At 47.8% G+C, this 23,862-nt stretch overlaps 1 protein-coding gene across 1 annotated transcript; it reads right to left on the bottom strand.

Moving 5' to 3' along the window:
- Positions 1-16,224: 16,224 nt before the first annotated feature.
- LOC309801966 (cytochrome P450 1A2) lies at positions 16,225-22,951 on the bottom strand. The gene is made up of 7 exons (XM_082617111.1): positions 22,859-22,951; positions 20,712-21,551; positions 20,007-20,127; positions 19,459-19,548; positions 19,060-19,183; positions 17,822-17,908; positions 16,225-17,120 (listed from the first exon to the last, which is right to left on the bottom strand). Exons 2-7 carry the CDS (start codon positions 21,540-21,542, stop codon positions 16,823-16,825), a joined length of 1,551 nt encoding a protein of 516 aa, XP_082473237.1. The 5' UTR covers positions 21,543-21,551; positions 22,859-22,951; the 3' UTR covers positions 16,225-16,822.
- Positions 22,952-23,862: the final 911 nt, after the last annotated feature.

The raw sequence follows: 23,862 nt of genomic DNA, 5'->3' as shown, positions 1-23,862 counted from the left end.
TGCTTACCTGAGCAGTGTGAGTCCTAGGACATCAGGGGTGGGTCTACATTGTCAGTGTTCCTGGTGCCCCAGAACAGAAAAGATGATGGGTCACCCTTGGGCGAGTTCCGTGTCTCTGGAAGTAAGAGAATGGAAGTGAACGCCTATCAGGAAGCTGGACAGGGAATTTCTACTTTAGGTGTGTCTCTGAAGACCAGGCCAAGGAGTGATGGGGAAGGGTTTGGGAAGAGAGTCCTCTGACCATTCTTGGTGGCTTCTCCACAATTTATGGGAAGGAAGGACTTGAGAGTTGTCTTGAAGCTGCATTTGCGAAATAAACTCACTTTTCCTTAGATTGTCTATTTATTTGGCATGGGGTTCCCAGGGCTGCAGGTGATGGATCAGTGGCTTCGGGAAGCATGTGCTTCTCTGAGTGGTCACGAGGGGGCAGCCCAGACTGCATTATCGCTGCTCCAGCTCCAAGCAGGAGGAAGGAGGATGGGGGCAGATCCTGATCTGAGATCTGGGGGCAGGAAGAGGGGCACAGAATTGAACAGCTGCAGGGGCGGGGCACTCTAGGGACAGATTCTCTCTCCTCTGGGGCAAGGAGAATGTAAGCATATGGCTGCTGAGAGGAGAGAGGATGGGGACTAAAGCACAGGAGGAGAGGAGCCCGGAGGGCAGTGCTGGCCCCAGGTGGGAGGCATGGGGGGTGGCGAGCTGTGGGCTATAGCCCTTCCTGGAGTACCTCTCATCATCCCCTGGGAGGGCAGACCGTGGTGCAGGTCTGGTTTAGAAGCTCTCACCCGTGGGCAGAGAAAGCCAGGACTCTCTCGGGCTGCAAGTTGGGGGTACAGGGCAGGGGCCAGAGAGTTCAGCTACATCCCAGGATGGCAAAGAGGATATCCTGCCCGTTCCTATCTACTGCCTGCCTGCCCAGCTGTGTGGGAGCCTGGCAGGAGGAGGACAGGATCTTGTAGTCCTGAGGAGGGTGGCTCTTGGGAGGGGGCCCGCCTGGGAAGAATGAAGGCTAGGGTTTTAGCCTTGCCTACATCAGCTTGCTAGGTGCCTATCTAGATCTCAGTTTCCCCATCTATGCCACGAGGCTCACTTATTCATTTATTCATTGCATGTTTATCTAGTGTTGAGCTAAGGGCAGGGGCTTTGCCATCCCACACCCCTGGGGCTGAGTCTTTGCCACTTACTTGCTGGACAACTTATGTGATGATCTGGGCCTCAGTTTCCTCATCTGTAAAAAGGGGTGAATAATAGTGTGTGCCCCAAGGATTGTTGATTAAATTTTTATTACATAACAAGGAAAATGGGAACTGGATGCTGTTCTTTGGGAGCGCTCAGTGTAAACACACTGAGAATACTCACACATAAGCTTGCAGATACACAAGGACACACATACTTGCGTGCCCTGAGGTCTGTACACAAAAGAAGCAGCATTCTAAAAGAGGCACCTTTCGAGACTTCCCTGGTGGGCCAGTGGCTAAGACTCCGTGCTCCCAATGCAGGGGGCCCGGGTTCGATCCCTGGTCAGAGAACTAGATCCCACATGCTGCAACTAAGAGTTTGCGTGCTGCAGCTAAAGATCCTGCATGCCGCAACTAAAAAAGATCCCATGTGCTGCAACTAAGACCCAGCATAGCCAAATAAATAAATAAATATTAAAAAAAATTTTTTTTAAAGAGACACATTTCAAAGTCTGGGGCAAAGTAGAGGGGGTATCTGACTTCAGGCCTGAGATGACCATGGTAGGTTAGCAGCTCAGCTGTCTGGGGTGTGGTTGGTGCTCATGGTGTGTGTGTATACAGTTGCAGGTGCACGAAGTCTCTCTGATTTCCCCCTCCCTCAGGCCCTGAGATAGTGGAAAGAGCCAGGGGAATGGCCAACTTTTCCCCTCTTTACCTCTGCTCCTGGTCTCTGTGATCCTGCAAAAAAGTCCCCAAATGAACTGAAAATAGCTCTGCGTTCATGGACTCAAAAGATATAGGTGTTGGTCCTGCCTCGTCAACTTTCCTGGGGAAGCTGTCTTCCCTGTCTGAGGCTCTGTCTGTCCATCTCTTAAATGGAGTTATTTCACTTGTGAGGCTGTGCCTTCCCTGAGAAGGGTGGTGATTTGCCCTGGGCACACAGTAAGCCCCTTCCTGCCTCAGGACCTTTGAACATATTGCTCCCTCTGCCCAGAACTCTTTTATCCTCTTCCCTTCCTATTTAATTCTACCTCCTGCGAGAAGCCTGCCTTGATCCACCCATCTAAAGCCATCGTCCTTGTTTGTCTCTTTATTACACTTTTGCTTCTTCTTCAGAAATCTCATTACAATTTGTAATTGGGTATTTACTTGTATGTTTACTTTTTTTAGTCTGTTTCTTCACTAGACTTTAAGCTCTATGAGAGCAGAAATAACCATATGCTAATCTTATTCACAGCTATGTCTCCACCAGCCAGCACAGAACCTCGTACATAGTAGATATTCAATCAATATGATGTAAATTCCTTTTTTGGCATAGGAAATCTATACACATGATACAAAATTCAAAAGTTACAAAAGGATAAAATCTCTCTCAAACACGTGTCCTCTGGACATCCGTTACTTTCTTTAGAGACTTTTACTTTTTCTTATACATCCTTGCAGGATCTTCTCTGCATGTATTAGTATAGTGTGTTTAAAAACGTAAATGGTAACAAAACTAGATACTTTGTTCTGGAGTATCTTCCATATCATGCATATTATTTTGTATGGATCTATCATAATTTACTTAGTCATTTCCAGATTATTGGAAATAATGGAATGCTGCAGCAAAGATACTTGAACAGATTATTGTCATTTGTGTAAGCTTAACTGAAGGATCAATTTCTAGAAGTGGAATTGCTGGGTCAGAGTATGTACTTTGAAAATTTTGATGCATACTGTCAGATTCATTTTTTAGAGGTTTACTTTTTAACTTAAATGCACCTTCACCAGAATATGAGTGCCTGTTTTCAACACCCTTTCCAGCACAGTGTGTTAGCAGACATTTCACCTTTGCTGATCTGATTGGTGAAAAAATGTATATTGTTTACATTTCTTTTATTATAAGCGAGGTCAAGCATCTCTCTTGTTTTTTGTTAAGGTATTGTTGATGTACAATATTGTATAAGTATCTCTTTATAGTTTAAAATTTATTTGTATTTTACTCTTCTGTTAATCATGTTTTTGTGCGTTTTTATTGGATTGCTGTTTTTTGGTTGGACCTCTTTGCATATTAAGGACATTATTCTTTTATCTGTGTATCACGCAGCGTTCCAGCAGGAAACAGATGGAATTCTCAATTCAGGTTAATTTGGGGAAGCGTTAATAAGGGATTATTTACAAGGGTACATAGGCAGGGAATAGTGGGGGCTCTCGGGGTAGTTCAGTTGCCTGAAGGATGCCACTAGAGGGAGCTGTTACCAGACCCCCACCAGGGAAAGAGATGCACGCGGAGGGATGCCTGAGAGGTCACTTTTCCCATCTCCCATTAGAGATTTGGTTCCAGGAAACCAACTAGAAACCAGAGGGCAAGGGTGCCTGTGGCTGAGGCCCCTGCACGCCAGCTTCACAAGACAGAGAGCAGGGTAGACAAGGGTAGAGAGGGTATCTGGAGGGGCAAAATGGAAGAGATCCAGCACACATTTGTTGTATGCCTTTTGACTTTACGATTCTTTTAAATGTAGAAATGATTTACTTTTATTTAGTAGGATCGATCTTTTCAATTTTTTTCAACATGATTTATTCTGTAACATATCTTTGCCCCATTGATTTGAAATGTTACCTTTTAGTAAAAACTTATATGAATGAATGAATGAATTGGTAGAATTTCTGGGCACAAAAACTCACTGCTGTATCATTTGTTACACAGCACTAGACCCCATTGTTACCCGTGGGCCCTGCCTGGGGTTCATGTCCAAAGCCCTGCCATACCCCTAGTATCCTCTGAACTGCCAAAGTGGACATGGTGTGGGTCCATAAGAAGATGGAGGGCTTCCCTGGTGGTGCAGTGGTTAAGAATCTGCCTGCTAATGCAGGGGACACGGGTTCAAGCTCTGGTCTGGGAAGATCCCACATGCCGCGGAGCAGCTGAACCTGTGCGCCACAACTACTGAACCTGCGCTCTAGAGCCCGTGAGCCACAACTACCGAAGCCTGCACACCTAGGGCCCGTGCTCCGCAACAAGAGAAGCCACCGCGATGAGAAGCCTGTGCACGACATCGAAGAGTAGCTCCCACTCGCCGCAACTAGAGAAAGCCCGCGTGCAGCAATGAAGACCCAACGCAGCCATAAAAAAAAAAATAATAAAATAAATAGATAAATAAAAGTTTTAAAAAAAGGAAGGTGCCGTTCCTGCGGGGTGGCCCAGCCAAGAGTACCAGTGGGCTGGTGGGGAGTGGGGTGGGGGTGGGCATGCATGTCAAGGCTAGTCCTGGGGGGTGGATAAGCCCGCAGATGTGGGGCACCCTCTCTCTGTGTGTGCGTGCACATGGGCAAGCACAAGCCTGGTGTGGTCAGGTGTATACATGTGCGTGAGCCTGCCAGGTGTGCGTTCAGGTGCATCAGCATGCCAGCCAGGTATGTGCGTGCTTGCAGCCAGGCGTGTGTTTGCAGGTGTGCCTGCTGTCTCCTGTGCCCTCAGGGCCACGGGAGCTGCTTGCTCGCGTGCCTGAGAGTCCTTCTTGCCGTGGGAATTGAGGAATCTCTCAGGCCCCAGGTTAGCACGTCCTCCGAGGTGGGGGTGGAGTTGGGGAGGCGGCTGGTGGGATAACCAGTCAGGTTTGCGGAGCGTGTTTCTGCTCCTCCCTCTCACTGACGATGGTCACGCCTGAGAGCCTGGAGACCTGGACCTGTTGACACCATCTGCCTGGACAGGGCGAGCCGAGACCCTGCCCAGAGCTTTGGGGGGTTGTGGTGTTGAAAAAGAGTAGTGGAGAGAGATGCAGATCAGACAGAGCTGTGCGCTGGGCAGCCAGGCCAGGAGGGCCCAGCTACGTGGATGGTCGGGCCCAGCTACGTGGATGTTCCCACCCAGTCCACTCCCCACATAGGCTGCCACGTGGGGAAACTGAGGCCCAGACAGGGTGCATCTTGTCCAGAGCCTCTGGTCAGCAGCCCACCAGGGGTGAACCCTCCGAGACATCCTGCTGGGTGTGGACAGGCACAGTGGAAGAGCCCCCTCCCCCCACATCAGAGGGCTCCCTGTCTGAGGGTGGAGGCGCTGGACCCACCTGGAGTGAGGGTGATTGTGCATGAGAGAGGAAGTTGGGGGTGTAGGTGAAGATGCTGCTACATAAGTGAAACCCTGAGTGCCGGAAGGACTTCTGGGGGGGAGAACATCCTTTGTCCCCCAGCAGTGTGCCTTGTGCTCTCTGGGGGGATTTCTGGGGCTCTGACCTCATCCCTATCTGCAATGTAGGAGTTTTGGCTGAGCCCTGAGATGGATCCTTCCCTCTCTCTCATCTTTTCTGGCTCAGCCCCTGGGCCCTGACCATCCCTGGACTGGCTTCTTGCACTCAGTTACTGACTCAGTTGGTCAACACTCATCAATTGGGACTGCTCTAGCCAGGCCACTCTGGGGCCACAGAGGTGAATGAGAACAGGGCCCTGGACTCTTGCAGGAGAACCCAGCCCAGCCCCTGGGGAGGGGGCCAGGGATGCCTCTGAAAGGAGGTGGGGGAGGCCAGTCTAGGTTCAAGGACAGAATGTACCAAGAATGAGAGTCCTAGAGTGCACAGGCCCTCCCCTTGAGCAGCATGGGGGGTCTCCAGTCTTCCCTGGGGCAGTCATCAGGGGGGCGGTGGCCTGTCCCACTGGGAGGTGAGTTTCCTTCCGGCAGCTCCTTCTCACGCAATGGGCCGGAAGGGGTTGGGGGCCCATTGTTCCCTGTCACGCCAGCACCCCCAGCCCTCCCCAGCTGCTGGGTGGGGGGAGCGGTGGAAGGAAGTAGGCTGAGCCCAGGCCTGGCAAGACCCCAGTGACAGGGTGTGGGGTCCCGGGAACGCTGGCTCACACACATGGACCTGGTATATGCACAGCTGCACATGCCATGCCCATGTCCCGGGTTCAGTCCTGCCCCCAGACCACCTTTCCCAGCATTCCTGGTGTGCGTGCATGTGTGTGTGTGTGTGTGTGTGTGTGTGTGTGTGTATGTAGCATTGATTTAATACCTGACACTTTACACACTCCACCTCATTAGGCCCTCCCCAACCCTGTGGGGTAGGATTATCATCCCCAGTTGCAAGCTGAGAAAATCTAGACTCAGGAAGGTTATGCAACTGGCCCAGCGTTAGTGGGCGAGCTGGGATTTAGACCTCTCTTTGTGAGCCAGCCTCCTACCTTATCCCCTTTCCCTTTCCCAGGCCCTGCTGGGGATTAGACTCTTATCATTAATTACTGGCCCAGGATAGCATAGAGGGTGCACAGGTGAGGGGGTGGTTTGGGGAAGCATATCAAGTATCACCATGTCGTCCTTCTAATACTAGAAACATCTGGCACGCAGGGCTGGCAGGGAGAGCACAGGCGGCCTCAGTGGAGACCAGAGGCTGCCTCCCTCATCAGTGCAGGTTGAGGGCTGTTGGGTAGGCTCCCTATCCAAAACTTCCCCCTCCCCTGCACAACCTGAGAGCTGCTGCTACAGTCGCACAACCTTGAACCACGGCCCCAATTCAAGGGGCATCCTGCAAACCTGGTGTTATGTCGTGGTACAGGGGTAACCAGAGTGCAGGATCTTGGGGGGCAAATTTTGAGAGAGGGGATCATTAAGGGATGGGGAACTTGGCTTAGGGTGTGATGACCTCTGGTGGCAGCCCCCTCTCAAGGACAGGAGCCAATGACAGGGATAAGGTGGAGGGCTGACTCATGGATTGCGTCTTTGCACCATATAAACTTTGGACTAGGAAAATCCAGCCTCTGGTTTCCCCCACCCAGATGGTGCACTCACCACCCTTCTTTCAGAAGTCCGCTCCCTCCTCAGAGTCCTTTGTCACTTGGAAAATCCTTCCTTAGGGAGCAAGTTGCCTTTGGACTAAGACTTATCTGGGCAGATCTGGGGGGTGTCCCCAGTGACTGGGTTCATTTACATAGGGACCAAGGGGATCCTGGGAGGAGGTCACCCTGAGGAAAAAAGGAGCCAGGCAGGACCACCTACCCCAGTGTCACAGTCCCTATCAGAAAAAGGATGAGCTGGGCCAAAATAAGAATAGTGATGTTTTTCTCAGTAATCTGTCAAGAAACCTAACCTTTTGGAGTCTCAGGGAGGACTGAGAGTGAGGGCAAGATTGCTTTGTACTGAAGGTGGGGAGGGGTGGGCAGGGCAGGAGAAAATAACAAATGGAGTCTTTTGTGTGGCTCTGTAAGCTTTCTCCTGTGCCACTGTCTTTCCGGGGCCTGGTGTGCAGGGTCCACCTGCCAAGGTGGCATGTGTTCTGTGACTACTTGGACCAGAGACAGATGTTGCTCCAAGGGGACTCAACACTGACTGACACATGGCCTGGTTCAATCAAACTCATTTCTCAAGAACCTGAACTGAGTTAAGTAAAGCAAAGAGCTGGTTAGTGGTGGATGCTTGAGATAAAAGGAGTTGAGAGACTGAACTGAACAAGCTGGGAGACTTAGGGAAATCACTTAATTTTCCCTCTGAGGCTGACGTGGGATTCTCAGCCCAGGGCTTTTCCCACCATTTCATGGGACTCCCAACCCAGGGCTTTTCCCATCATTTCATCTTAACCAAATCACCCCTCCCCAGTGCACTGCACCCCACAGTTTGCCAGATTCTCACGGGATTTCTCCCACAGCCTTAAGTGAGGCTGGCAGACCAGGGGTCATTGCCAGTGGCCTGATCTTCAGGTTTATGGTGCTGGAGAAGACCTCAGAGGTGGCTGAAGATGGGGGATCTGAGACCCAGAGAGGGGGAGGGACTTGCCCAAGGTCACCCACAGGTAAAACCTGAGCTTAGGGTTCCTAATCCTCCAGCCCAGTGTTCTTTCCAACTCTGCACACGGTTCAATGATCGTGTTGCCTTTCTGAGCTGCCCTGTTCTATCTGAACAGTCCTGGCTACGTGGGTGAGGCAGGGGAAGAGACCCTGCACAGGGTGTAAGAGACACAGCCCTGAGTCCTGCCCCAACCATTTCCCAGCTCAGGCTTTCCAAGCCTTGTGCTCCTTATCTCAAAAGGGGCTATAATGGGGCTTCCCTGGTGGCGCAGCGGTTGAGAGTCCGCCTGACGATGCAGGGGACGCAGGTTCGTGCCCTGGTCTGAGAGGATCCCACATGCCGCGGAGCGGCTGGGCCCGTGAGCCATGGCCGCTGAGCCTGTGCGTCCGGAGCCTGTGCTCCGCGACGGGAGAGTGAGAGGCCTGCGTACCGCAAAAAAAAAAAAAAGAAGGGGGTGGCGGTTATAATGGTGTCTGCCTCCTGGGGTTGTTGTGAGAACAGCCTGGGATGGTGTGTGTCCAGGACCTGCCCAGGGAGGGCCAGGACAGAACCATTGCAGTCTACCTCCAGCCTGCTGTGGGGGGCAAAGTCTCCATGTCCAATTTCTCCTCCTTTGGCTCTGGCCAGAGGGGAGCCCTAAGCCAGCCCAAGTGAGTTAAAGATTGGCCAGGTGTGCGTGAGAAGCTCAGGCCAGTTCCTGACCACAGGGAGCCAGATAGGGCAGTGACCCTGAGTGACCACTGGGCCTGAAATTCCCCAGGGAGCTGGGCCTCTGCTGAGTCTTGGATTGACGAAGTATGGCAATGTCTGTTTGTTGCTTGTTGAGGGTCTTTATGTGTGCCACTAGGGTGCTTCAGTGGAATTTTCCACTAGTTAGGGGCTCTGAAGGATAGGACCATGTCCCCGACAGACTGGAGCTCCCAGAACAAGGGTTTGTCTCCTTCCTCAGACAGGGCCGTGTTTCCTGAGATTCCGGGGGATGAGCTGCATCTCTGTCATCAGACTGGAACTTTTAGAGCAGGTTCATTTCCCCCTCAGACTGGAGCCCCCAGGTAGGCCTGTGTCTCCTCCCTCTGCTTGTGACGTGCAGGACAGGGTCACGTCCTGCTCACCCTCAGGTTCCCAGGACAGGACTATCTTCCCCCTCAGACTGGAGTTCCCTAGGGCAGAGCTGAGCCTCCTTTGTCTGACAGGTGAGCTGAGTTTCCTCAAGGGGTTCCTTGAGGAGTTTGCTTTGGGTTTGAGGACAGACAAGTGGAGCTCAGGTGAGGTGCTTCCTCCCTCCAGGACTTTAGCACAGAATCCGGCTGAGTTTATTCTTAAATTTATTATTTTCTTCAAAGCCACAGACAGCCATGATTATTTCCAGAATGTTGAGGCAATTCTGCCACTGGATGAACACTTTGAAAATGAGGTCTGGCTCATTTTCATCTCATTTCAGAAAATCATAATTTGTAGGACAGATAAGGCCGAGTCTTGATTAGTAATAGAGAAGGCAAAAACAAACTGCTGGGGCTTCCCTGGTGGCACAGTGGTTAAGAATCCGCCTGCCAATGCAGGGGACACGGGTTTGAGCCCTGGTCCCAGAAGATCCCACATGCCGCAGGGCAACTAAGCCCGTGCATCACAACTACTGAGCCTGTGCTCTAGAGCCCGCGAGCCACAGCTACTGAGCCCGCATGCCACAACTACTGAAGCCCGCATGCCTAGAGCCCATGCTCTGCAACAAGAGAAGTCACCACATTGAGAAGCCCGCACACGACAACAAAGAGCAGCCCCCGCTCGCCGCAACTAAAAAAAGCCTGCGTGCAGCAATGAAGACCCAACACAGCCAAAAATAAAAAAAGAAACAAATAATAAAGTTCCCTTTAAAAAAACAAAAACGAACAAACTGAAGGAACGCTTCAGCAAGAGTGCAGATGGCATATATTAGGTAGCAGCTCCTGTTGGTCGGGTGGCATTACAGCTTAGCCCTATTAGTCCTTGTGGTTACTGCTCAGAAGTGGTAGGAAGTGAGGTCCAGCAGCCGTGTATATGGGCTACTTGGAAAGGAACGCTGGCAGGGTCAAAACTCTGTAAACTCACTCCTAGGACCACAACAGCTAGGGGTTGGTCACTATTTGAACCATCTTCTTACTAAATTCTCATTTTGAACTATTAGTGGCTATTTTCCCTACAGAACACATCTCTAATGCAGTAATAAAAGGCAATAGGAGGGCTTCCCTGGTGGTGCAGTGGTTGAGAGTCCGCCTGCCGATGCAGGGGACGCGGGTTCGTGCCCCGGTCTGAGAGGATCCCACATGCCGCGGAGCGGCTGGGCCCGTGAGCCATGGCCGCTGACCCTGTGCGTCCGGAGCCTGTGCTCCGCAACAGGAGAGGTCACAACAGTGAGAGGCCCACGTACTGCAAAAAAAAAAAAAAAAAAAAAGGCAGTAGGAAAATAAGATTCACTTTGCAGAGATCTGCTCTACTGCCCATGTGGCTGGATGAGGCTATTCCAGAAAGCAGGGCATCAGGATAGATGTGCAGGCACAGCCATTCTTTCTGTGTCATTCTCTTCTATCTCCTTCTAGGACCGTCCCTGAGAATTCCTCCATCATTTTCCTTCCTTCATCCCCAACCCCCAGGGTGGGTACTGTGGAGTCACACTATACCCAGTTGATCCCTCCAGGCATAAAGGTATGTCCTTGGAAAGAGCCTTGGGCTGGAGGGGTAATAAGGAAGCAGTGGTCAGTTCAGGTGTGTGTGGGGAGGGACAAAGCCCAAATCTCAGCGTCCTCAAGCTCTGTTTTTCTGTATCCATTTTTTTCAGTGGTGAAGGGCCTTGCTCATGCATATAAAACATAATGAACACATCTTTCATTTTGTGAAGACCAAAGCAAACTTATTATGCACTTAGAATCGAGGGCTCTTATGAGGTAAACTAATTCAACTCTTTGCCTCCATTTTGCAGGTGGAAACACTGGAGGTGAAATTAGGGAGCTTCGGAGCAGCAAAGGGGGCTCTGGCACTATGGAGGGGAGCACAGTGAGTGCTCCACCCCCAGGGCTATGTGAAGAGAGGGTAAGGCCTGGGCCTTTTCCCCCTAATGTTTTGCCAATATTTTATTGGATTACTTGCCTTTTGTGTGTTTAATTGATAGACTTTAGTTTTGGAGCAGTTGTAGGTCATAGAAAAATGAGCAGAAGGTACCGAGAGTGCCCATGTACCTGCTCTCCCTGCTCCCAGTTTCCCCTGTATTAACATCTTGCATTAGTAGGTAATTATTTTACAATTGATGAACCAGTATTGATACACTTTTATTAACTAGAGTCCATAGTTTACATTAGGGTTCACTCTTCGTGTTGTACATTCTTTGGGTTTTGACAAATGTATAATGCTGTGTACCCACCATTACAGTATCATACAGAATCGTTTCACTGCCCTAAAAACCCTCTGTGCTCCACCTGTTCATCTCCCCCTCCTCCCACCCACCCCCTCACCCCTGAAATCCTGGCAACCGCTGATGGTCTCCATAGTTTTGCCTTTTCCAGGATGTCATAGAGTTGGATTCATAAAATAGGTAACCTTTTCAGATGGGCTTCTTTCACTTAGCAATATGCATTTAAAGTTCCTCCATGTCTTTTTGTGGTTTTGATGCTTGTTTCTCTTTATTGCACACAACGTTTTATTGTGTTACTTGCCTTTAAAAATTGTGGTAAGGGACTTCCCTGGCAGTCCAGTCGTTAAGACTCCATGCTGCCAATGCAGGGGGCGCAGGTTCGATTCCTGGTCAGGGAACTAAGACCCCATATGCTGTGCAGTGCGGGCAAAAGATTAAAAACAATTTTGTGGTAAAATATACATAAAATTTACCATTTTCACCATTTTAAGTGTGTAATTCAGTGGCATTAAGTATATTCACAATGCTGCGCTACTATCACTACGATTCATTTCTAGAACGTTTTCATTGTCCCAAACAGAAACCCTGCACTCATTAAACAATAACTCTCTATTCTTCCCTCCCCACCCCACCTGCCCCAGCCCTGGTAACCTCTATAGTACTTTCTTTCTCTGTAAATTTGCCTAATCTAGATGCCTCATGTAAGTGGAATCATACAATATTTGTCCTTTTGTACCTGGCTGATTTCACTTGGTATAATGTTTTCAAAGTTTACCCGTGTTGTAGAATGCATCAGAATGCCATTCCTTTTTATGGCTGAATAATATTCCATTGTATGTCTAGGCTACATTTTATTTATCCATATATCTGTTGTTGGACACTGGTTGTTTCCACCCTTTAATTATTGAGAATAATGCTGCTATGAACAATCCTGTGCCAGTTTTTGTTTGAACACCTGTTTTCAATTCTTTTGGGTAGATACCTAGGAGTAAACTTGTTGGGTTATACGTAATTATATGCTTAACTTTTTGAGGAACTACCAAAGCATTTTCCACAGGGACTGTACCATTTTATATTCCCACTTGTAATGCACAAGGGTCACAATTTTTCCATGTCCTCACCAACACATTAATGTCCATTTTTAAAATTGAGATATAATTGACGTATAACATTATATTAGTGTCAGGTGTAAAACATAATAATTCAATACTTGTATATATTGCAAAATGATCACCATAATAAATCTAGTTAACATCAGCCACCACGCATAGTTACAATTTTTTTTCTTGTGGTGAGAACTTTTAAGATTTATCCTCTTAACAAGTTTCAGTTATTCAGTATAATATTGTTAACACTAGTCACCATGCTGTATATTACATTCCCATTACTTATTTATTTTATAGCTGGAAGTTTGTACTTTTTAACACCCTTCACCCATTTTGCACCCCCTGCCCTCACCCGAACCTCTGGCAACCAACAATTTGTTCTCTATACCCATGAGCTTGGTCTTTTTGATTGTTTGGGGGTGTTGGGGGTTTTTGTTTGTTTGTTTTTGGATTTCACATATAAGTGAGTTGATATGGTATTTGGCTTTCTGTGCCTGACTTATTTCACTTAGCAGAATGCCCTCAAGATTCATTCATGTTGTTGCAAATTGCAAGACTTCCTTTTTTATGGTTGAATTATAAATATATATAATCATAATATATATATATCCCATATTTTCTTTATTCATTCATCCATTGATGGACTGTTGGATGGATGGATAATAGCCATTCTGACAGATGTGAGGTGATATCTCATTGTGGTTTTGATTTGTATTTCCCTGATGATTGGTGATATTGAGCACTTTTCATTTATCTGTTGGCTATCTGTACGTCTTCTTTGGAAAAATGTCTATTCAGTTCCTCTGCCCATTTTTAAATTGGACTGTGGGAGTTTTGCTATTGCATTGTGTGAGTTTTTATATATTTTGGATATTAACCAAAATATCAGATATATGATTTGCAAATATTTCCTCCTATTCTGTCAGTTGCCTTTTTATTTTGTTGATGGTTTCCTTTACTAAGCAGAAGGTTTTTAATTTGATGTAGTCCTGTTTGTTTACCTTTGCTTTTGCTGCCTTTGCCTTTGGTATCAAACCCAAAAAATCATCACCAAGACCGATGTCAAGAAGCTTACCACTTGTGTTTCCTTTTAGGAGTTTTATGGTTTCAGGCCTTATGGACAAACCTTTGATCCGTTTTGAATTAATTTTTGTGTATTGTGTGAGATAGTGGTCCAGTTTCATTCATTTGCATGTGGCTGTCCAGTGTTCCCAACACCAGTTGTTGAAGAAGCTATCCTTTCCCCATTGGATATTTTTGGCTCCTTTGTAATAAATTGATTGACCATATATGCATGGATTTATTTCTAGGCTCTCTATTCTGTTCCATTGATCCATGTGTCTGTTTTTATGCCAATACCATACTCTTTTGATTACTATAGGTTTGTAATACAGTTTGAAATCAGGGATCATGATGCCTCTAGCTGTATTCTTCCTTCTCAAGATTGCTTTGGTTATTTGGGATCTTTCTTTATGCTTCCATGCAAATTTTAGGATTGTTTGTTCTATAGCTGTGGAAAATGCCATTGGAATTTTGATAGGGATTGTCTTGAATCTGTAGATTGCTTTGGACAATATGGACATTTTACAATATTAATTCTTCCAATCCATGAGCATAGAATATCTTTCCATTTATTTGTGTCTTCTTCAATTTCTTTCACCAGTGTCTTATAGTTTTCAGTGTACAGGTCTTTTACCTTCTTAGTTAAATTTATTTGTAGATATTTTATTCTTTTTGAAACAATGAGATTGTTTTCTTAATTTCTCTTTCCAATAGTTTGTTATCAGTGTATAGAAATGCAACAGATATTTATATATTGATTTTGTAGCCTGAAATTTTACTGAATTTGTTTATAATTTCTAACAAATTTTTTAGTGGAGTCTTTAGGGTTTTCTATATATATCATGTAATCTGCAAATAGGACAGTTTTACTTCTTCCTTTCCAATTTGGATGCTTTTTTATTTCTTTTTCTTGCCTAATTGCTCTAGCTAGGACTTCCAATACTATATTGAATAAAAATGGTGAGAGTGAGCATCCTTGTCTTGTTCCTGATCTTAGAAGAAAGCTTTTAGCTTTCACCACTGAGTATGATGTTAACTGTGAGCTTATCATATATGGCCTTTATTATGTTGAGGTACATTCCCTCTATATCCACTTTGTTGGGAGGGTTTTTGTTTTTATCATAAATGGATGTTGAATTTTGTCAAATGCTTTTTCTGCATCTATTGAGGTGATCATATGATCACAGTCTAGCGGGGTTTTTTTGTTTGTTTTTCATTTTTGGCCACATCACGCGGCTTGTGGGATCTTAGTTCCCCAACCAAGGATAGAACCTGGGCCCCCTGCAGTGGAAGCGCGGAGTCCTAACCACTGGACCGCCAGGGAATTCCCAAATAGCTCTCTAGTTTTAAATTTTTATTTATTTATTTATTTATCATTGCGGTTCGCGCACTTCTCACTGCGGTGGCTTCTCTTGTTGCGGAGAACCGGCTCCAGGTGCACAGGCTTCAGTAGCTGTGGCGCTTGGGCTTAGCTGCTCCACGGCATGTGGCTTCTTCTTGGACCAGGGCTCGAGCCCATGTCTCCTGCATTGGCAGGCAGATTCTTAACCTCTACGCCACCAGGGAAGTCCCTAGTTTTTAATTTTTATTGTAGCCATTCTAGTAGGTGTGAAATGGTACCTCATTGTGTTTTTGATTTGCATGTCCCTAATAACTAATAATGTTGAGTGTTTTTTCATGTACTTGTCCATTTGCATATCTTCTTTAGAGAACTGTCTATCCAAGTCTTTTGCCCATTTCTGTTTGTCTTTTTTCCTTTTAGTTTTGTTGAGATATGATTCACATACAGCATGATATAAGTTTAAGGTATACAGCATAATGATTTGACTTACAAACATCATGAAATGATTATCACAGTAAGTTTAGTGAACATCTATCATCTTGTATAGATACAAAAAAATTAAAGAAATAGAAAAAAAGTTTTCTTGTGATGAGAACTTTTAGGATTTACTCCCTTAACAACTTTCATATATAATGTACAGCAGTGTTAATTATATTAATCACATTGTACATTATATTCTTAGTACTTATTTATTTATCTTATAACTGGAAATTTGTGCCTTTTGACCACCTTCATTCAAATTCCCCTTCCCTCCCCCTATCTCTGGTAAGCACAAATCTAATCTCTTTTTCTATGAGTTTGTTTGTTTTTTTTGAAATATAACTGGCCTACAAAACTATGTTAGTTCCTGATGCCCAATGTAGTGATTCGATATTTCTATACATTACAAAACGATCGCCACTTTTTTGCTCATTTAAAAAATTGGTTTGTTTGGTTTTTTTGTTGTTGATCTGTAGGAGTTCCTTATATATTTGGGATATTAATCCTTTACAGATATGTAAATTGCAAATATTTTCTCCCATTCTGTGGCTTATCTTTTCACTATTTTGATAGTCCCCTTTTGATGGGACCTGGGCTTTTTGCAGGTAACCCAAGCACTTCTGGGGGGCTTATCTTCCCCTAGCTATGGATGAACAAATCAGAGCATTGTGAGAGGTCAGATATTCTCTACCTTTTGAGGATAGGACATGAGGGATCCCCCTTCACCCATCTGGGTTTGGCCTACAAGGCTGGGTCCCTTCCTCTCCGTTCCCTTCAAGTGTTCCAAGATGTGAATCATACAGGAAAGAAGTAAGAACAGTGAACTGAGCCTAGTCTAAGGACTTGAGAAACCAGGGCTTACTGACACATACTACAACATGGATGAACTTTGAAAACATCATGCTAAGTGAAGAAGCCAGTCACAAAAGACCATTTATTGTATAATTGCATTTATATGAAATGCCCAGAGTAGGCAAATCTGTACACACAGAAAGTAGATTAGTAATTTTCTAGTGCTAGTGGCGTAGGGAAGGTGGGTTAGGGGGAGATGGAGAGTGACTGCTGAGGGGTATGGGTTTCTTTACTGGGTGATGAGAAGGTTCTAAGATTGATTGTGGTGTGATAGCACAACTCTGTGATATACTAAAAGCCATTGGATCGTATACTTTTTTTTTTTTTTTTGCATTACGCGGGCCTCTCACTGTTGTGGCCTCTCCCGTTGCAGAGCACAGGCTCTGGACGCGCAGGCTCAGCGGCCATGGCTCACGGGCCCAGCTGCTCTGAGGCATGTGGGATCCTCCCGGACCGGGGCACGAACCCGTGTCCCCTGCATCGGCAGGTGGACTCTCAACCACTGCGCCACCAGGGAAGCCCTGGATCGTATACTTTAAGGAGGTGAATTATATGGTCTATGAATTATATCTCTATAAAGCTGTTAGTTAAAAAAGAAAAGAAAAGAAACAAAGATTCCTCAGTGACCTCCACCCTTCCCTCTGCCTCAGAATGCTGGTAACTTCTTCACTTGATGGGGAAGCGCAGCCGTGCCTGGACGTGCTCGCAGTGGGCAGGCTTCATGCTCAGCCCGTAGGTAGGGGTTAGGTCCACTTTCACACCTGGTGGCACTCTGAACTCCAGCTGCTGCAGCAAGATGGCCAGGAAGAGGAAGATCTCCCACCTGGCCAGGGCCTCCCCTATGCACCGGCGCTTGCCCATACCGAAGAGCATCACCTTCTCACTCAAGGTCTTGCTGATGGTGGTGTCATGGGCAGTGAGGAATCTCTCCGGCCGGAACTCAGATGGGTCCCCCCACAGCTTCCTGCGAGATGAACAGAGGAAGTGGTATCTCTGGGCTGGGGAGGCCCTTCGGGAAAGGCCTGGGCGGGGGACATCTGTGTTAGAATAGATCTAGAGCAATGAAAGGAGAGTGGGGAAAGGAGCCAAACTGTATTTTGATGTTTATTTCTTTTACATAGCTCTCTCTAAAATCACCAGCCTTGAAAATAGTGCTTTTTAATATTAATTTTTTATCTTAAAGAAATAATACTTTAACTAAAAGAAATTAAAAGAAGGAACACATGTCCGTCTCTATCCTACTCAATATACAAGGGGAATCAACCGTCCATCCTGGTTTATGCTTATTGTTTTGGAGTATTTATTTACAGCATCCTTTTTCACACGCAGAAGTGCCCTAGTTTGGATGGTAAATTATAGATCCTCCAACCTATAAAGTGAGATTTTCCAAAGAGGTCCCTAAGCCATTCACATCAGAATCACCTGAGATACTCCACCTTACCTACCGAAGAGGAATCTCGGGGGACTGGGCACCGAAATCTAAAACCAACTTCCTTGTCAATGCACTAAAGTTTGAGAAAAATTGACCTAAATTTTGTCCCTTAGAGCAGGCTGCAGAGCCATCGAGGCACCATTCCCTTATTGTATAACCAGTTCCTAGGGGGACAAACAGCCTTCCTGACTGCTGAACTTCACACATTTTTCGGGGGGGGTATATGTACTCACGGGTCATGATTGACCTGCCACTGGTTTATGAAGACACAGCGTTCCTTGGGGATGTAGAAGCCGTTCAGTGTTGTGTCCCTTATTGTGCTAAGGAGGGAAGAGGGCTCTGTCAGGCTCAGGGGCTGGAAAACTGGGGTGTGTCTCTGGAAGGTTGTTTTTTTTCTTTTTAACAATTAAAAAAAAAAGTTGACTATAGTTAATTTACAATGTTGTGTTAGTTTCAGATGTACAGCAAAGTGATTCAGCCATATATATACCTATATATTCTTTTTCAGGTTTTTTCCATTATAGGTTATTACAAGATATTGAATATAGTTCCCTGTGCTATACAGTAGGTTTTTGTTGTTTATCTTTTTTATATATAGTAGTTGTGTATATATTAATCCCAAACTCCTAATTTATACCCCCCCGCAGAGGTTCTTGCTCCTCCACCCCACTCCAATAGCCTGTCCACCATGGTTTCTATACCGTACACTATGAGGGAATATCAGGAGCAAGGAAGGGTTGAAATTATTCTTCCCCTTTCTCAGATCCTGTTCTTCAACAAATGTTTACTAAACTTTTCTCTGTACCCAGCTGTGCCCTTGGCCATTCTCTGGAGCCAAGAAGCAGGCAGTCTGGGCCAGTCCTGGGGAGTTCCCAGCTTGGCTGAGACATCAGGCCTCTTCCTCTGGGTATAACTAGACCAAAATATGGGCTGAAGTAAGTGTTCCCTAATTCTCCTGACATTGTTAAAATCCCAGGACCTAATCAAGGACCAATGGCTGTAAGTCCTACAAAATATCAGAATGAAGTTATGCCAGCTGGATGAATCAAGAAAGACTTCTAGGGGAGGGGAAGTTTGTGTCAGGATAAGGTAAGATAGGATCCTGGTAGCCAGAGAAGAATGTAGACCTTCCAAGCAGAAGGTCCAGCATAAGCAAAATTGGAGGCTGGCTGGTTCATGCTTGTAAGGGATGGTGAGGCCAGCCTGGTGGGGTTGAGAGTACCTGTAGGGAGGGAATGTGAGCAGAGGTGAATGAGTGCTGAGGTCAGAAGTGTGGTTTTTCTCCTGAAAGCCGGGTACTTTGATCATGTTTGGACTGGATGGGGGCAGAGTAGAGGCCAAGGTCTGTGAGGAATCTGGTGTCATGGCAAGGAAGGAGATGCTGAGGTCTGACCAGGGCTATGGCTGAGAAGCTGGGGAGAAAACCTGGCAATGATTTCAGAGGTGGGAGGGCAGAATAGGCAGGCCTCACCTGTGGGGGATGGTGAAGGGGACGAAGGAGGAATGTCGGAAGGTCTCCAGGATGAAGGCCTCCAAATAAGGCAGCTGGGATCTGTCGGAGAGCCGGGGCCTCCGTGCCCTGCCAATCACTGTGTCTGCAGAACACAGAGGACGGACAAGGCTTAGGGGTTGTCCTGACTGCTCCATGGCATCTGCATCCCCAATCATACCAGGTGTCACTCTATGTGGTACTATGTCTTTTTACAGGTCTGAGACCCACTGACCCCCCAGTATCCTCTAGGCAAGGGTGGGCACCATTGTATGCCCAGGGCTTGTACTTAGTAGGTACATAACAGCTATATGTAGATTGAACAGATGACCTGGGACCCTAAGGCTTCTCTCCACCAGAGGGTTAGGGGACACTACATACCCAGCTCCTCCTGGATCTTCCTCTGTATCTCAGGATTTGTCACAAGGTACAGAAGGCTCCAGAAGATGGCTGTTGTGATCGGATCAAACCCTGGGCAGCATGGGGCAAGGTGAGGAAGAAAGGAAGACAGGAACAAGACGGCAGCATTTACCAAGCACCCACCATGTATGTACCAGACATTGTCTTTCTCTGCCTCCTTTTCCCCCAAAGCCCCTCACCCTGAATTTTCTAAGGGCAGAGGTGGAGTCACCTCAGCACAAACTTGAGTCACTGCTTTCATGATTAGTTGCTGGAATTACAAGGGCCTAGACTTACAGCCCAGAGAAGCCTTTACTGTTTAGTTGGGGAAACTGAGGCCCAGAGGAGGAGAGGGACTTGGCTGAGTTTTCACTGGGAGTTGGTGGTACAGCCTGGGCTCAAATCTTGAGCCTGGGCCTGGTCTCTGTGTCCTGCACCATCTGACATGTAGTTGGTGAGTTATCTGATGGACCCCGGGGCTGGGCAACAGCAGGCACTGAGGGATGGAGGGGCAGGGGTCTGGCTCCTACCGGCTGCAAAGATGTCGTTGACAAGGTTGACAGTCTTCTTTTGGGGCATGAGGCCTCCACTAGCTCTGGAGTTATCCTCGTAGTGCTTGAACAGGGCACCTACGATGTCCTGGACTCTGTTCTGAGGGGGCACAAGCTTAGGAGCACCCCAGCACTTCTGGGGTAGAAGTCTGGACCTTGCCCCATCCCATCTGACACCGTCTGCTGGCCTCTGGGCAGTGGGTTGAGCTCACAACAGGAGCTGGTAGTAGCCCAAGGTAGGGCTTAAAGTATCATTTCATGCCCCATTGACCCTTCCTCCCAATAACCCCAGGGGTCCAATTTCAGAGAAGGAGGTTGGGGTGAGTACAGGGAAGTAAAGTGACACCAGAGCTGGGAATTAGTCTCTGTCAGAGTTCAGGTTCCTGCAGAACAAAAGCCTTCTCATGATAACAGCACCCCACATTACAGGGCTCTGCCAGGGCCCCATTCTCGACCTTATCTCTCTGGGGCTTTGAGCAGCCCTGAAAGGGAGGCTACAGGCATGAAGAAACTGAGGCCAGAGAGGGAGAGGGATTGGCTCCAGGTCACACAGGTGATCTGAGAGGTCCCAGAGCCTTCCTAGGCCTTGGCTGCACACCAGGTGTGTGGGTACCTTGGAGCTGGGTAAGAGGGGCCACACACAGACTCTTGGGTGCCCTCACACCACCCATACCCTGGGCTCACCTTGTCAAAGTCCTGATAGTGCTCCTGGACCATTTTCCACAGGAACTGCATGAACCTCTGGTTGAAGCTCTTGTACTTTTGCAGAGCAGGGTTGGGCAGGTATTTAAGGATGGGGAAGAAGTCCACGGGGCTCCCGGAGGAGGCAGTCTCCACGAAATCATGGGTGCTCCTCACAAGGCTGACCATCTCCTCACTGCTCTGGGGGAAGTGCTGCCCAAAGCACATGGCACCAATGACCTTGGCCACTGACACCACCACGTGGTCATAGGGATCAAAGCGCCCAGGTCCCGCCATCAGCTCCTGGAACTTGCTGATGAGGGCCTCAGCCTCCTTGCACACATGCATCTCCAGGTAGCAGGAGGATGAGGAAGCTGGGTCTGAGGCAACGGAGAAGGAGTTGAGAGCATTCTGGGCCAGACGTCGCCGGGCAGCCCACACTGGTCCAGAGTCTGCGTTGAAGGTCATACTCTGGCCATCAGCGACTAAGGTGAAGCTGTAGAGGTCAGGCCGGCCCTTGAAGTCATCACCCTGCCGCACCAGGGCCTGCCGGATGGTGTCCAGGCCGCTGAGCACCAGCACGGGTGTGCAGCCAATGCGGATCTGCAGCACGTCTCCATAGCGCTGGCTCAGCCGCGACAGGGCCAAGTGTGGGGTCTTCCCCAAGGTCAGCACATGCCCGATCAGGGGCCAGCTCCAGGGCCCTGGTGGACTCTTCAGGCCTTTAGGGACCCGAGGCTGCCAGGCCCTGACCACCCAGAATACCAGGCAGAAGGTGGCTGAGGCCAGGAGAAGCTCTGTGGCTGAGAAGGGAGTGGCCTGGGACAATGCCATTTGTACCAACTACAGGGGAAGAGAACGGAGGAGCCAGACAGAGGGACGAGATAGAGCCACTCATTCATTCATTTACTCAGTCAATAAGCACTTGTACATGTTCTGTGTTTGGCTCCCAGCTGGACACCAGAAAGACTAAGTTGCATTCACTAAATTACATGGATCCTTCATCTCAGGAGCTCACCCATGGTGTATCACAGAATCTGAACACTGGAAAAGAGCCCTGAGATACCCAACTTGAGCGTCTGAAATCCCAGCCCTGGCCATCCCCTCTGCCCATCACCTGTTACCAATTCTGAGGCCGAAGTGATCACTTCAAAACGGAGAAGCACTCTTGTGGACCCCAGTGCAGGGTGTATGCTGGGCATTGTACCACGGGGACCCTTCCTGCTGATACCTCCTCATACTCTGGGAACAGGGAGCTCTCCCCGCTAGCAACACTGATGGGATCAAGGTCTCAGGGCTGATGCAAATGGCTTCTGATGCCCCCTTCCCCAGGGCATTCTTTATCAAGACCAACCAGGACACCTCCTCCAAGGACAAGTCCCCATTCTCTCAGAGTCTTTTTTTTTTTTTTTTGGCTGCGCGGCACAGCATGTGGGAATCTTAGTTCCCAAACCAGGGATCAAACCCGTGCCCCCTGCAGTGGAGGTGTGGAGTCCTAACCACTGGACCACCAGGGAAGTTCACCCCCCTGCCCCATCCTCTCACAGTCTGGAAGGCTGAGGTTGGGCTGCAGCCAGGGCCAGGGCTGCCCTCATGCCAGGTGGGGGGCCCTACCCACCTCTTCAATCCAGTCACACTAAGGGTCCTTAGAGGTGGCCCAGTCCAAGCTTCTCATTTAAAAATGAGGAAACCGAAGTCTGGAGCTGGGCAGCAAGAACTAGAACTCAGGACTTCTCTGGTGGCACAGTGGTTAAGAATCCACCTGCCATTTCAGGGGACACAGGTTTGAGCCCTCGTCCAGAAAGATCTCACATGCCGCAGAGCAGCTAAGCCCATGCGCCACAACTACTGAGCCTGCGCTCTAGAGCCTGTGAGCCATAACTACTGAGCCCACGTGCAACAACTACTGAAGCCCGAGTGCCTAGAGCCTGTGCTCCACAACAAGAGAAGCCCCCGCTCGCCGCAACTAGAGAAAACCCATGTTCAGCAATGAAGACCCAATGCAACCAAAAAAAAAAAAAAAAAGAAGAACCAGAACTCAGGCCTCCCACACCTAACCCAGTGTTCCCCCATATCCTTCCATCTCCACTGGTTCCCAGGATATATGATGGGGGATCCCAAGGGCTAAGAAATGAGCCCAAGAAAGGTACCTGTAGAGGCAGGTGCTTGAGATCAGCAGGATTGCGGGAGCTGATACAGAGCTTCTGGCTCCGGGTGAGTGGCCTTTTGTAACTACCACCCCAATCAGGTTGGCCTTGCTGTCCTGGTCACCTGATATCAAAGTCACCAAAAAAAGTTGAAAGGATCAGCTCTTGGCCTTGAGCCATGATCCCTCAGCTCCACCTACTTCCCAGGGCCCAGGGGCAGCTCTTCTGGGGATAGGTGCTATGTCCCTGGGGAGGAATGTCCAGCTCCTTTCAGGGTCCAGAGTCGGGAGGTAATGCTTATTTCTCTCAAGGGCAATGCAGGGTGCTGGGAGTGAAAGTTCTCTGGGCTAGTCCAACCTACTTTCCCATTGTACCCACGAGGAGGGACCCTGCCTGGGGGCACTCAGTCCAGGCTAATCAGTGGGGGAGACTCACTGCTCCTCTCCAGAAAGGTGTCCTGTAATACCCCTCCAACAACCTGTGAAACCAGATAAGAAATAGGTATGTTCTGACCACCTCTGAATTTCAGCCCGGGTCCTTAATCTGAAAACAAGAAATGATGAGGATCCTATATTCTAAAGAGAGGCTCCCTCAGCCTCCTCCCTCTTGGTGAGAGATGGTAAAAGTGAATGAAGAAAATTCATGCTGTGGGGGCATGGCAACTGGCTTGGAATCTTCAAAGTGGTCAATGTCATTAAGAAAGAAGAAAAAAAAGAAAGACAAGGGCCTTTCCTAGAGCAAAGAGACTAAAGGGACAACCAAATGCCAAAAATGTGTGAAGGTTGATTGGGCCCTGGATTTAAAAAACTTTTTTTAAAGCTACAAAAGACATTTTTGGGACAACTGAAGATACATGAACAAGGACTGGAGATTAGATGATATTATGGAATCAATGTTAATTTTTTTAGATATGAGCCTAACATCATGATTATGTGGGAGAATATTTCAGGAAATATTCTTACGAGATTAATGTTCTTAGGAGATGAATGCTGTAGTGCTTAGGGGAT

This window comes from Mesoplodon mirus (genome assembly GCF_964341445.2).
Source record: "Mesoplodon mirus genome assembly, chromosome: 4".
Classification (NCBI taxonomy): Eukaryota; Metazoa; Chordata; class Mammalia; order Artiodactyla; family Ziphiidae; genus Mesoplodon; species Mesoplodon mirus.
This window is presented reverse-complemented; position numbering and strand designations above follow the sequence as displayed.

Bases quoted from the DNA above. Each gene is read 5' to 3' on its own strand.
- LOC309801966 (XM_082617111.1), bottom strand. From the start codon at position 21,542: ATGGCATTGTCCCAGGCCACTCCCTTCTCAGCCACAGAGCTTCTCCTG. The intron at 20,128-20,711 runs GTGAGCCCAGGG...GTGCCCCCTCAG, and splicing joins ACTATCAGGACTTTGACAAG to AACAGAGTCCAGGACATCGT. The intron at 19,184-19,458 runs GTATGTAGTGTC...TGTGTTCTGCAG, and splicing joins GAAGATCCAGGAGGAGCTGG to ACACAGTGATTGGCAGGGCA.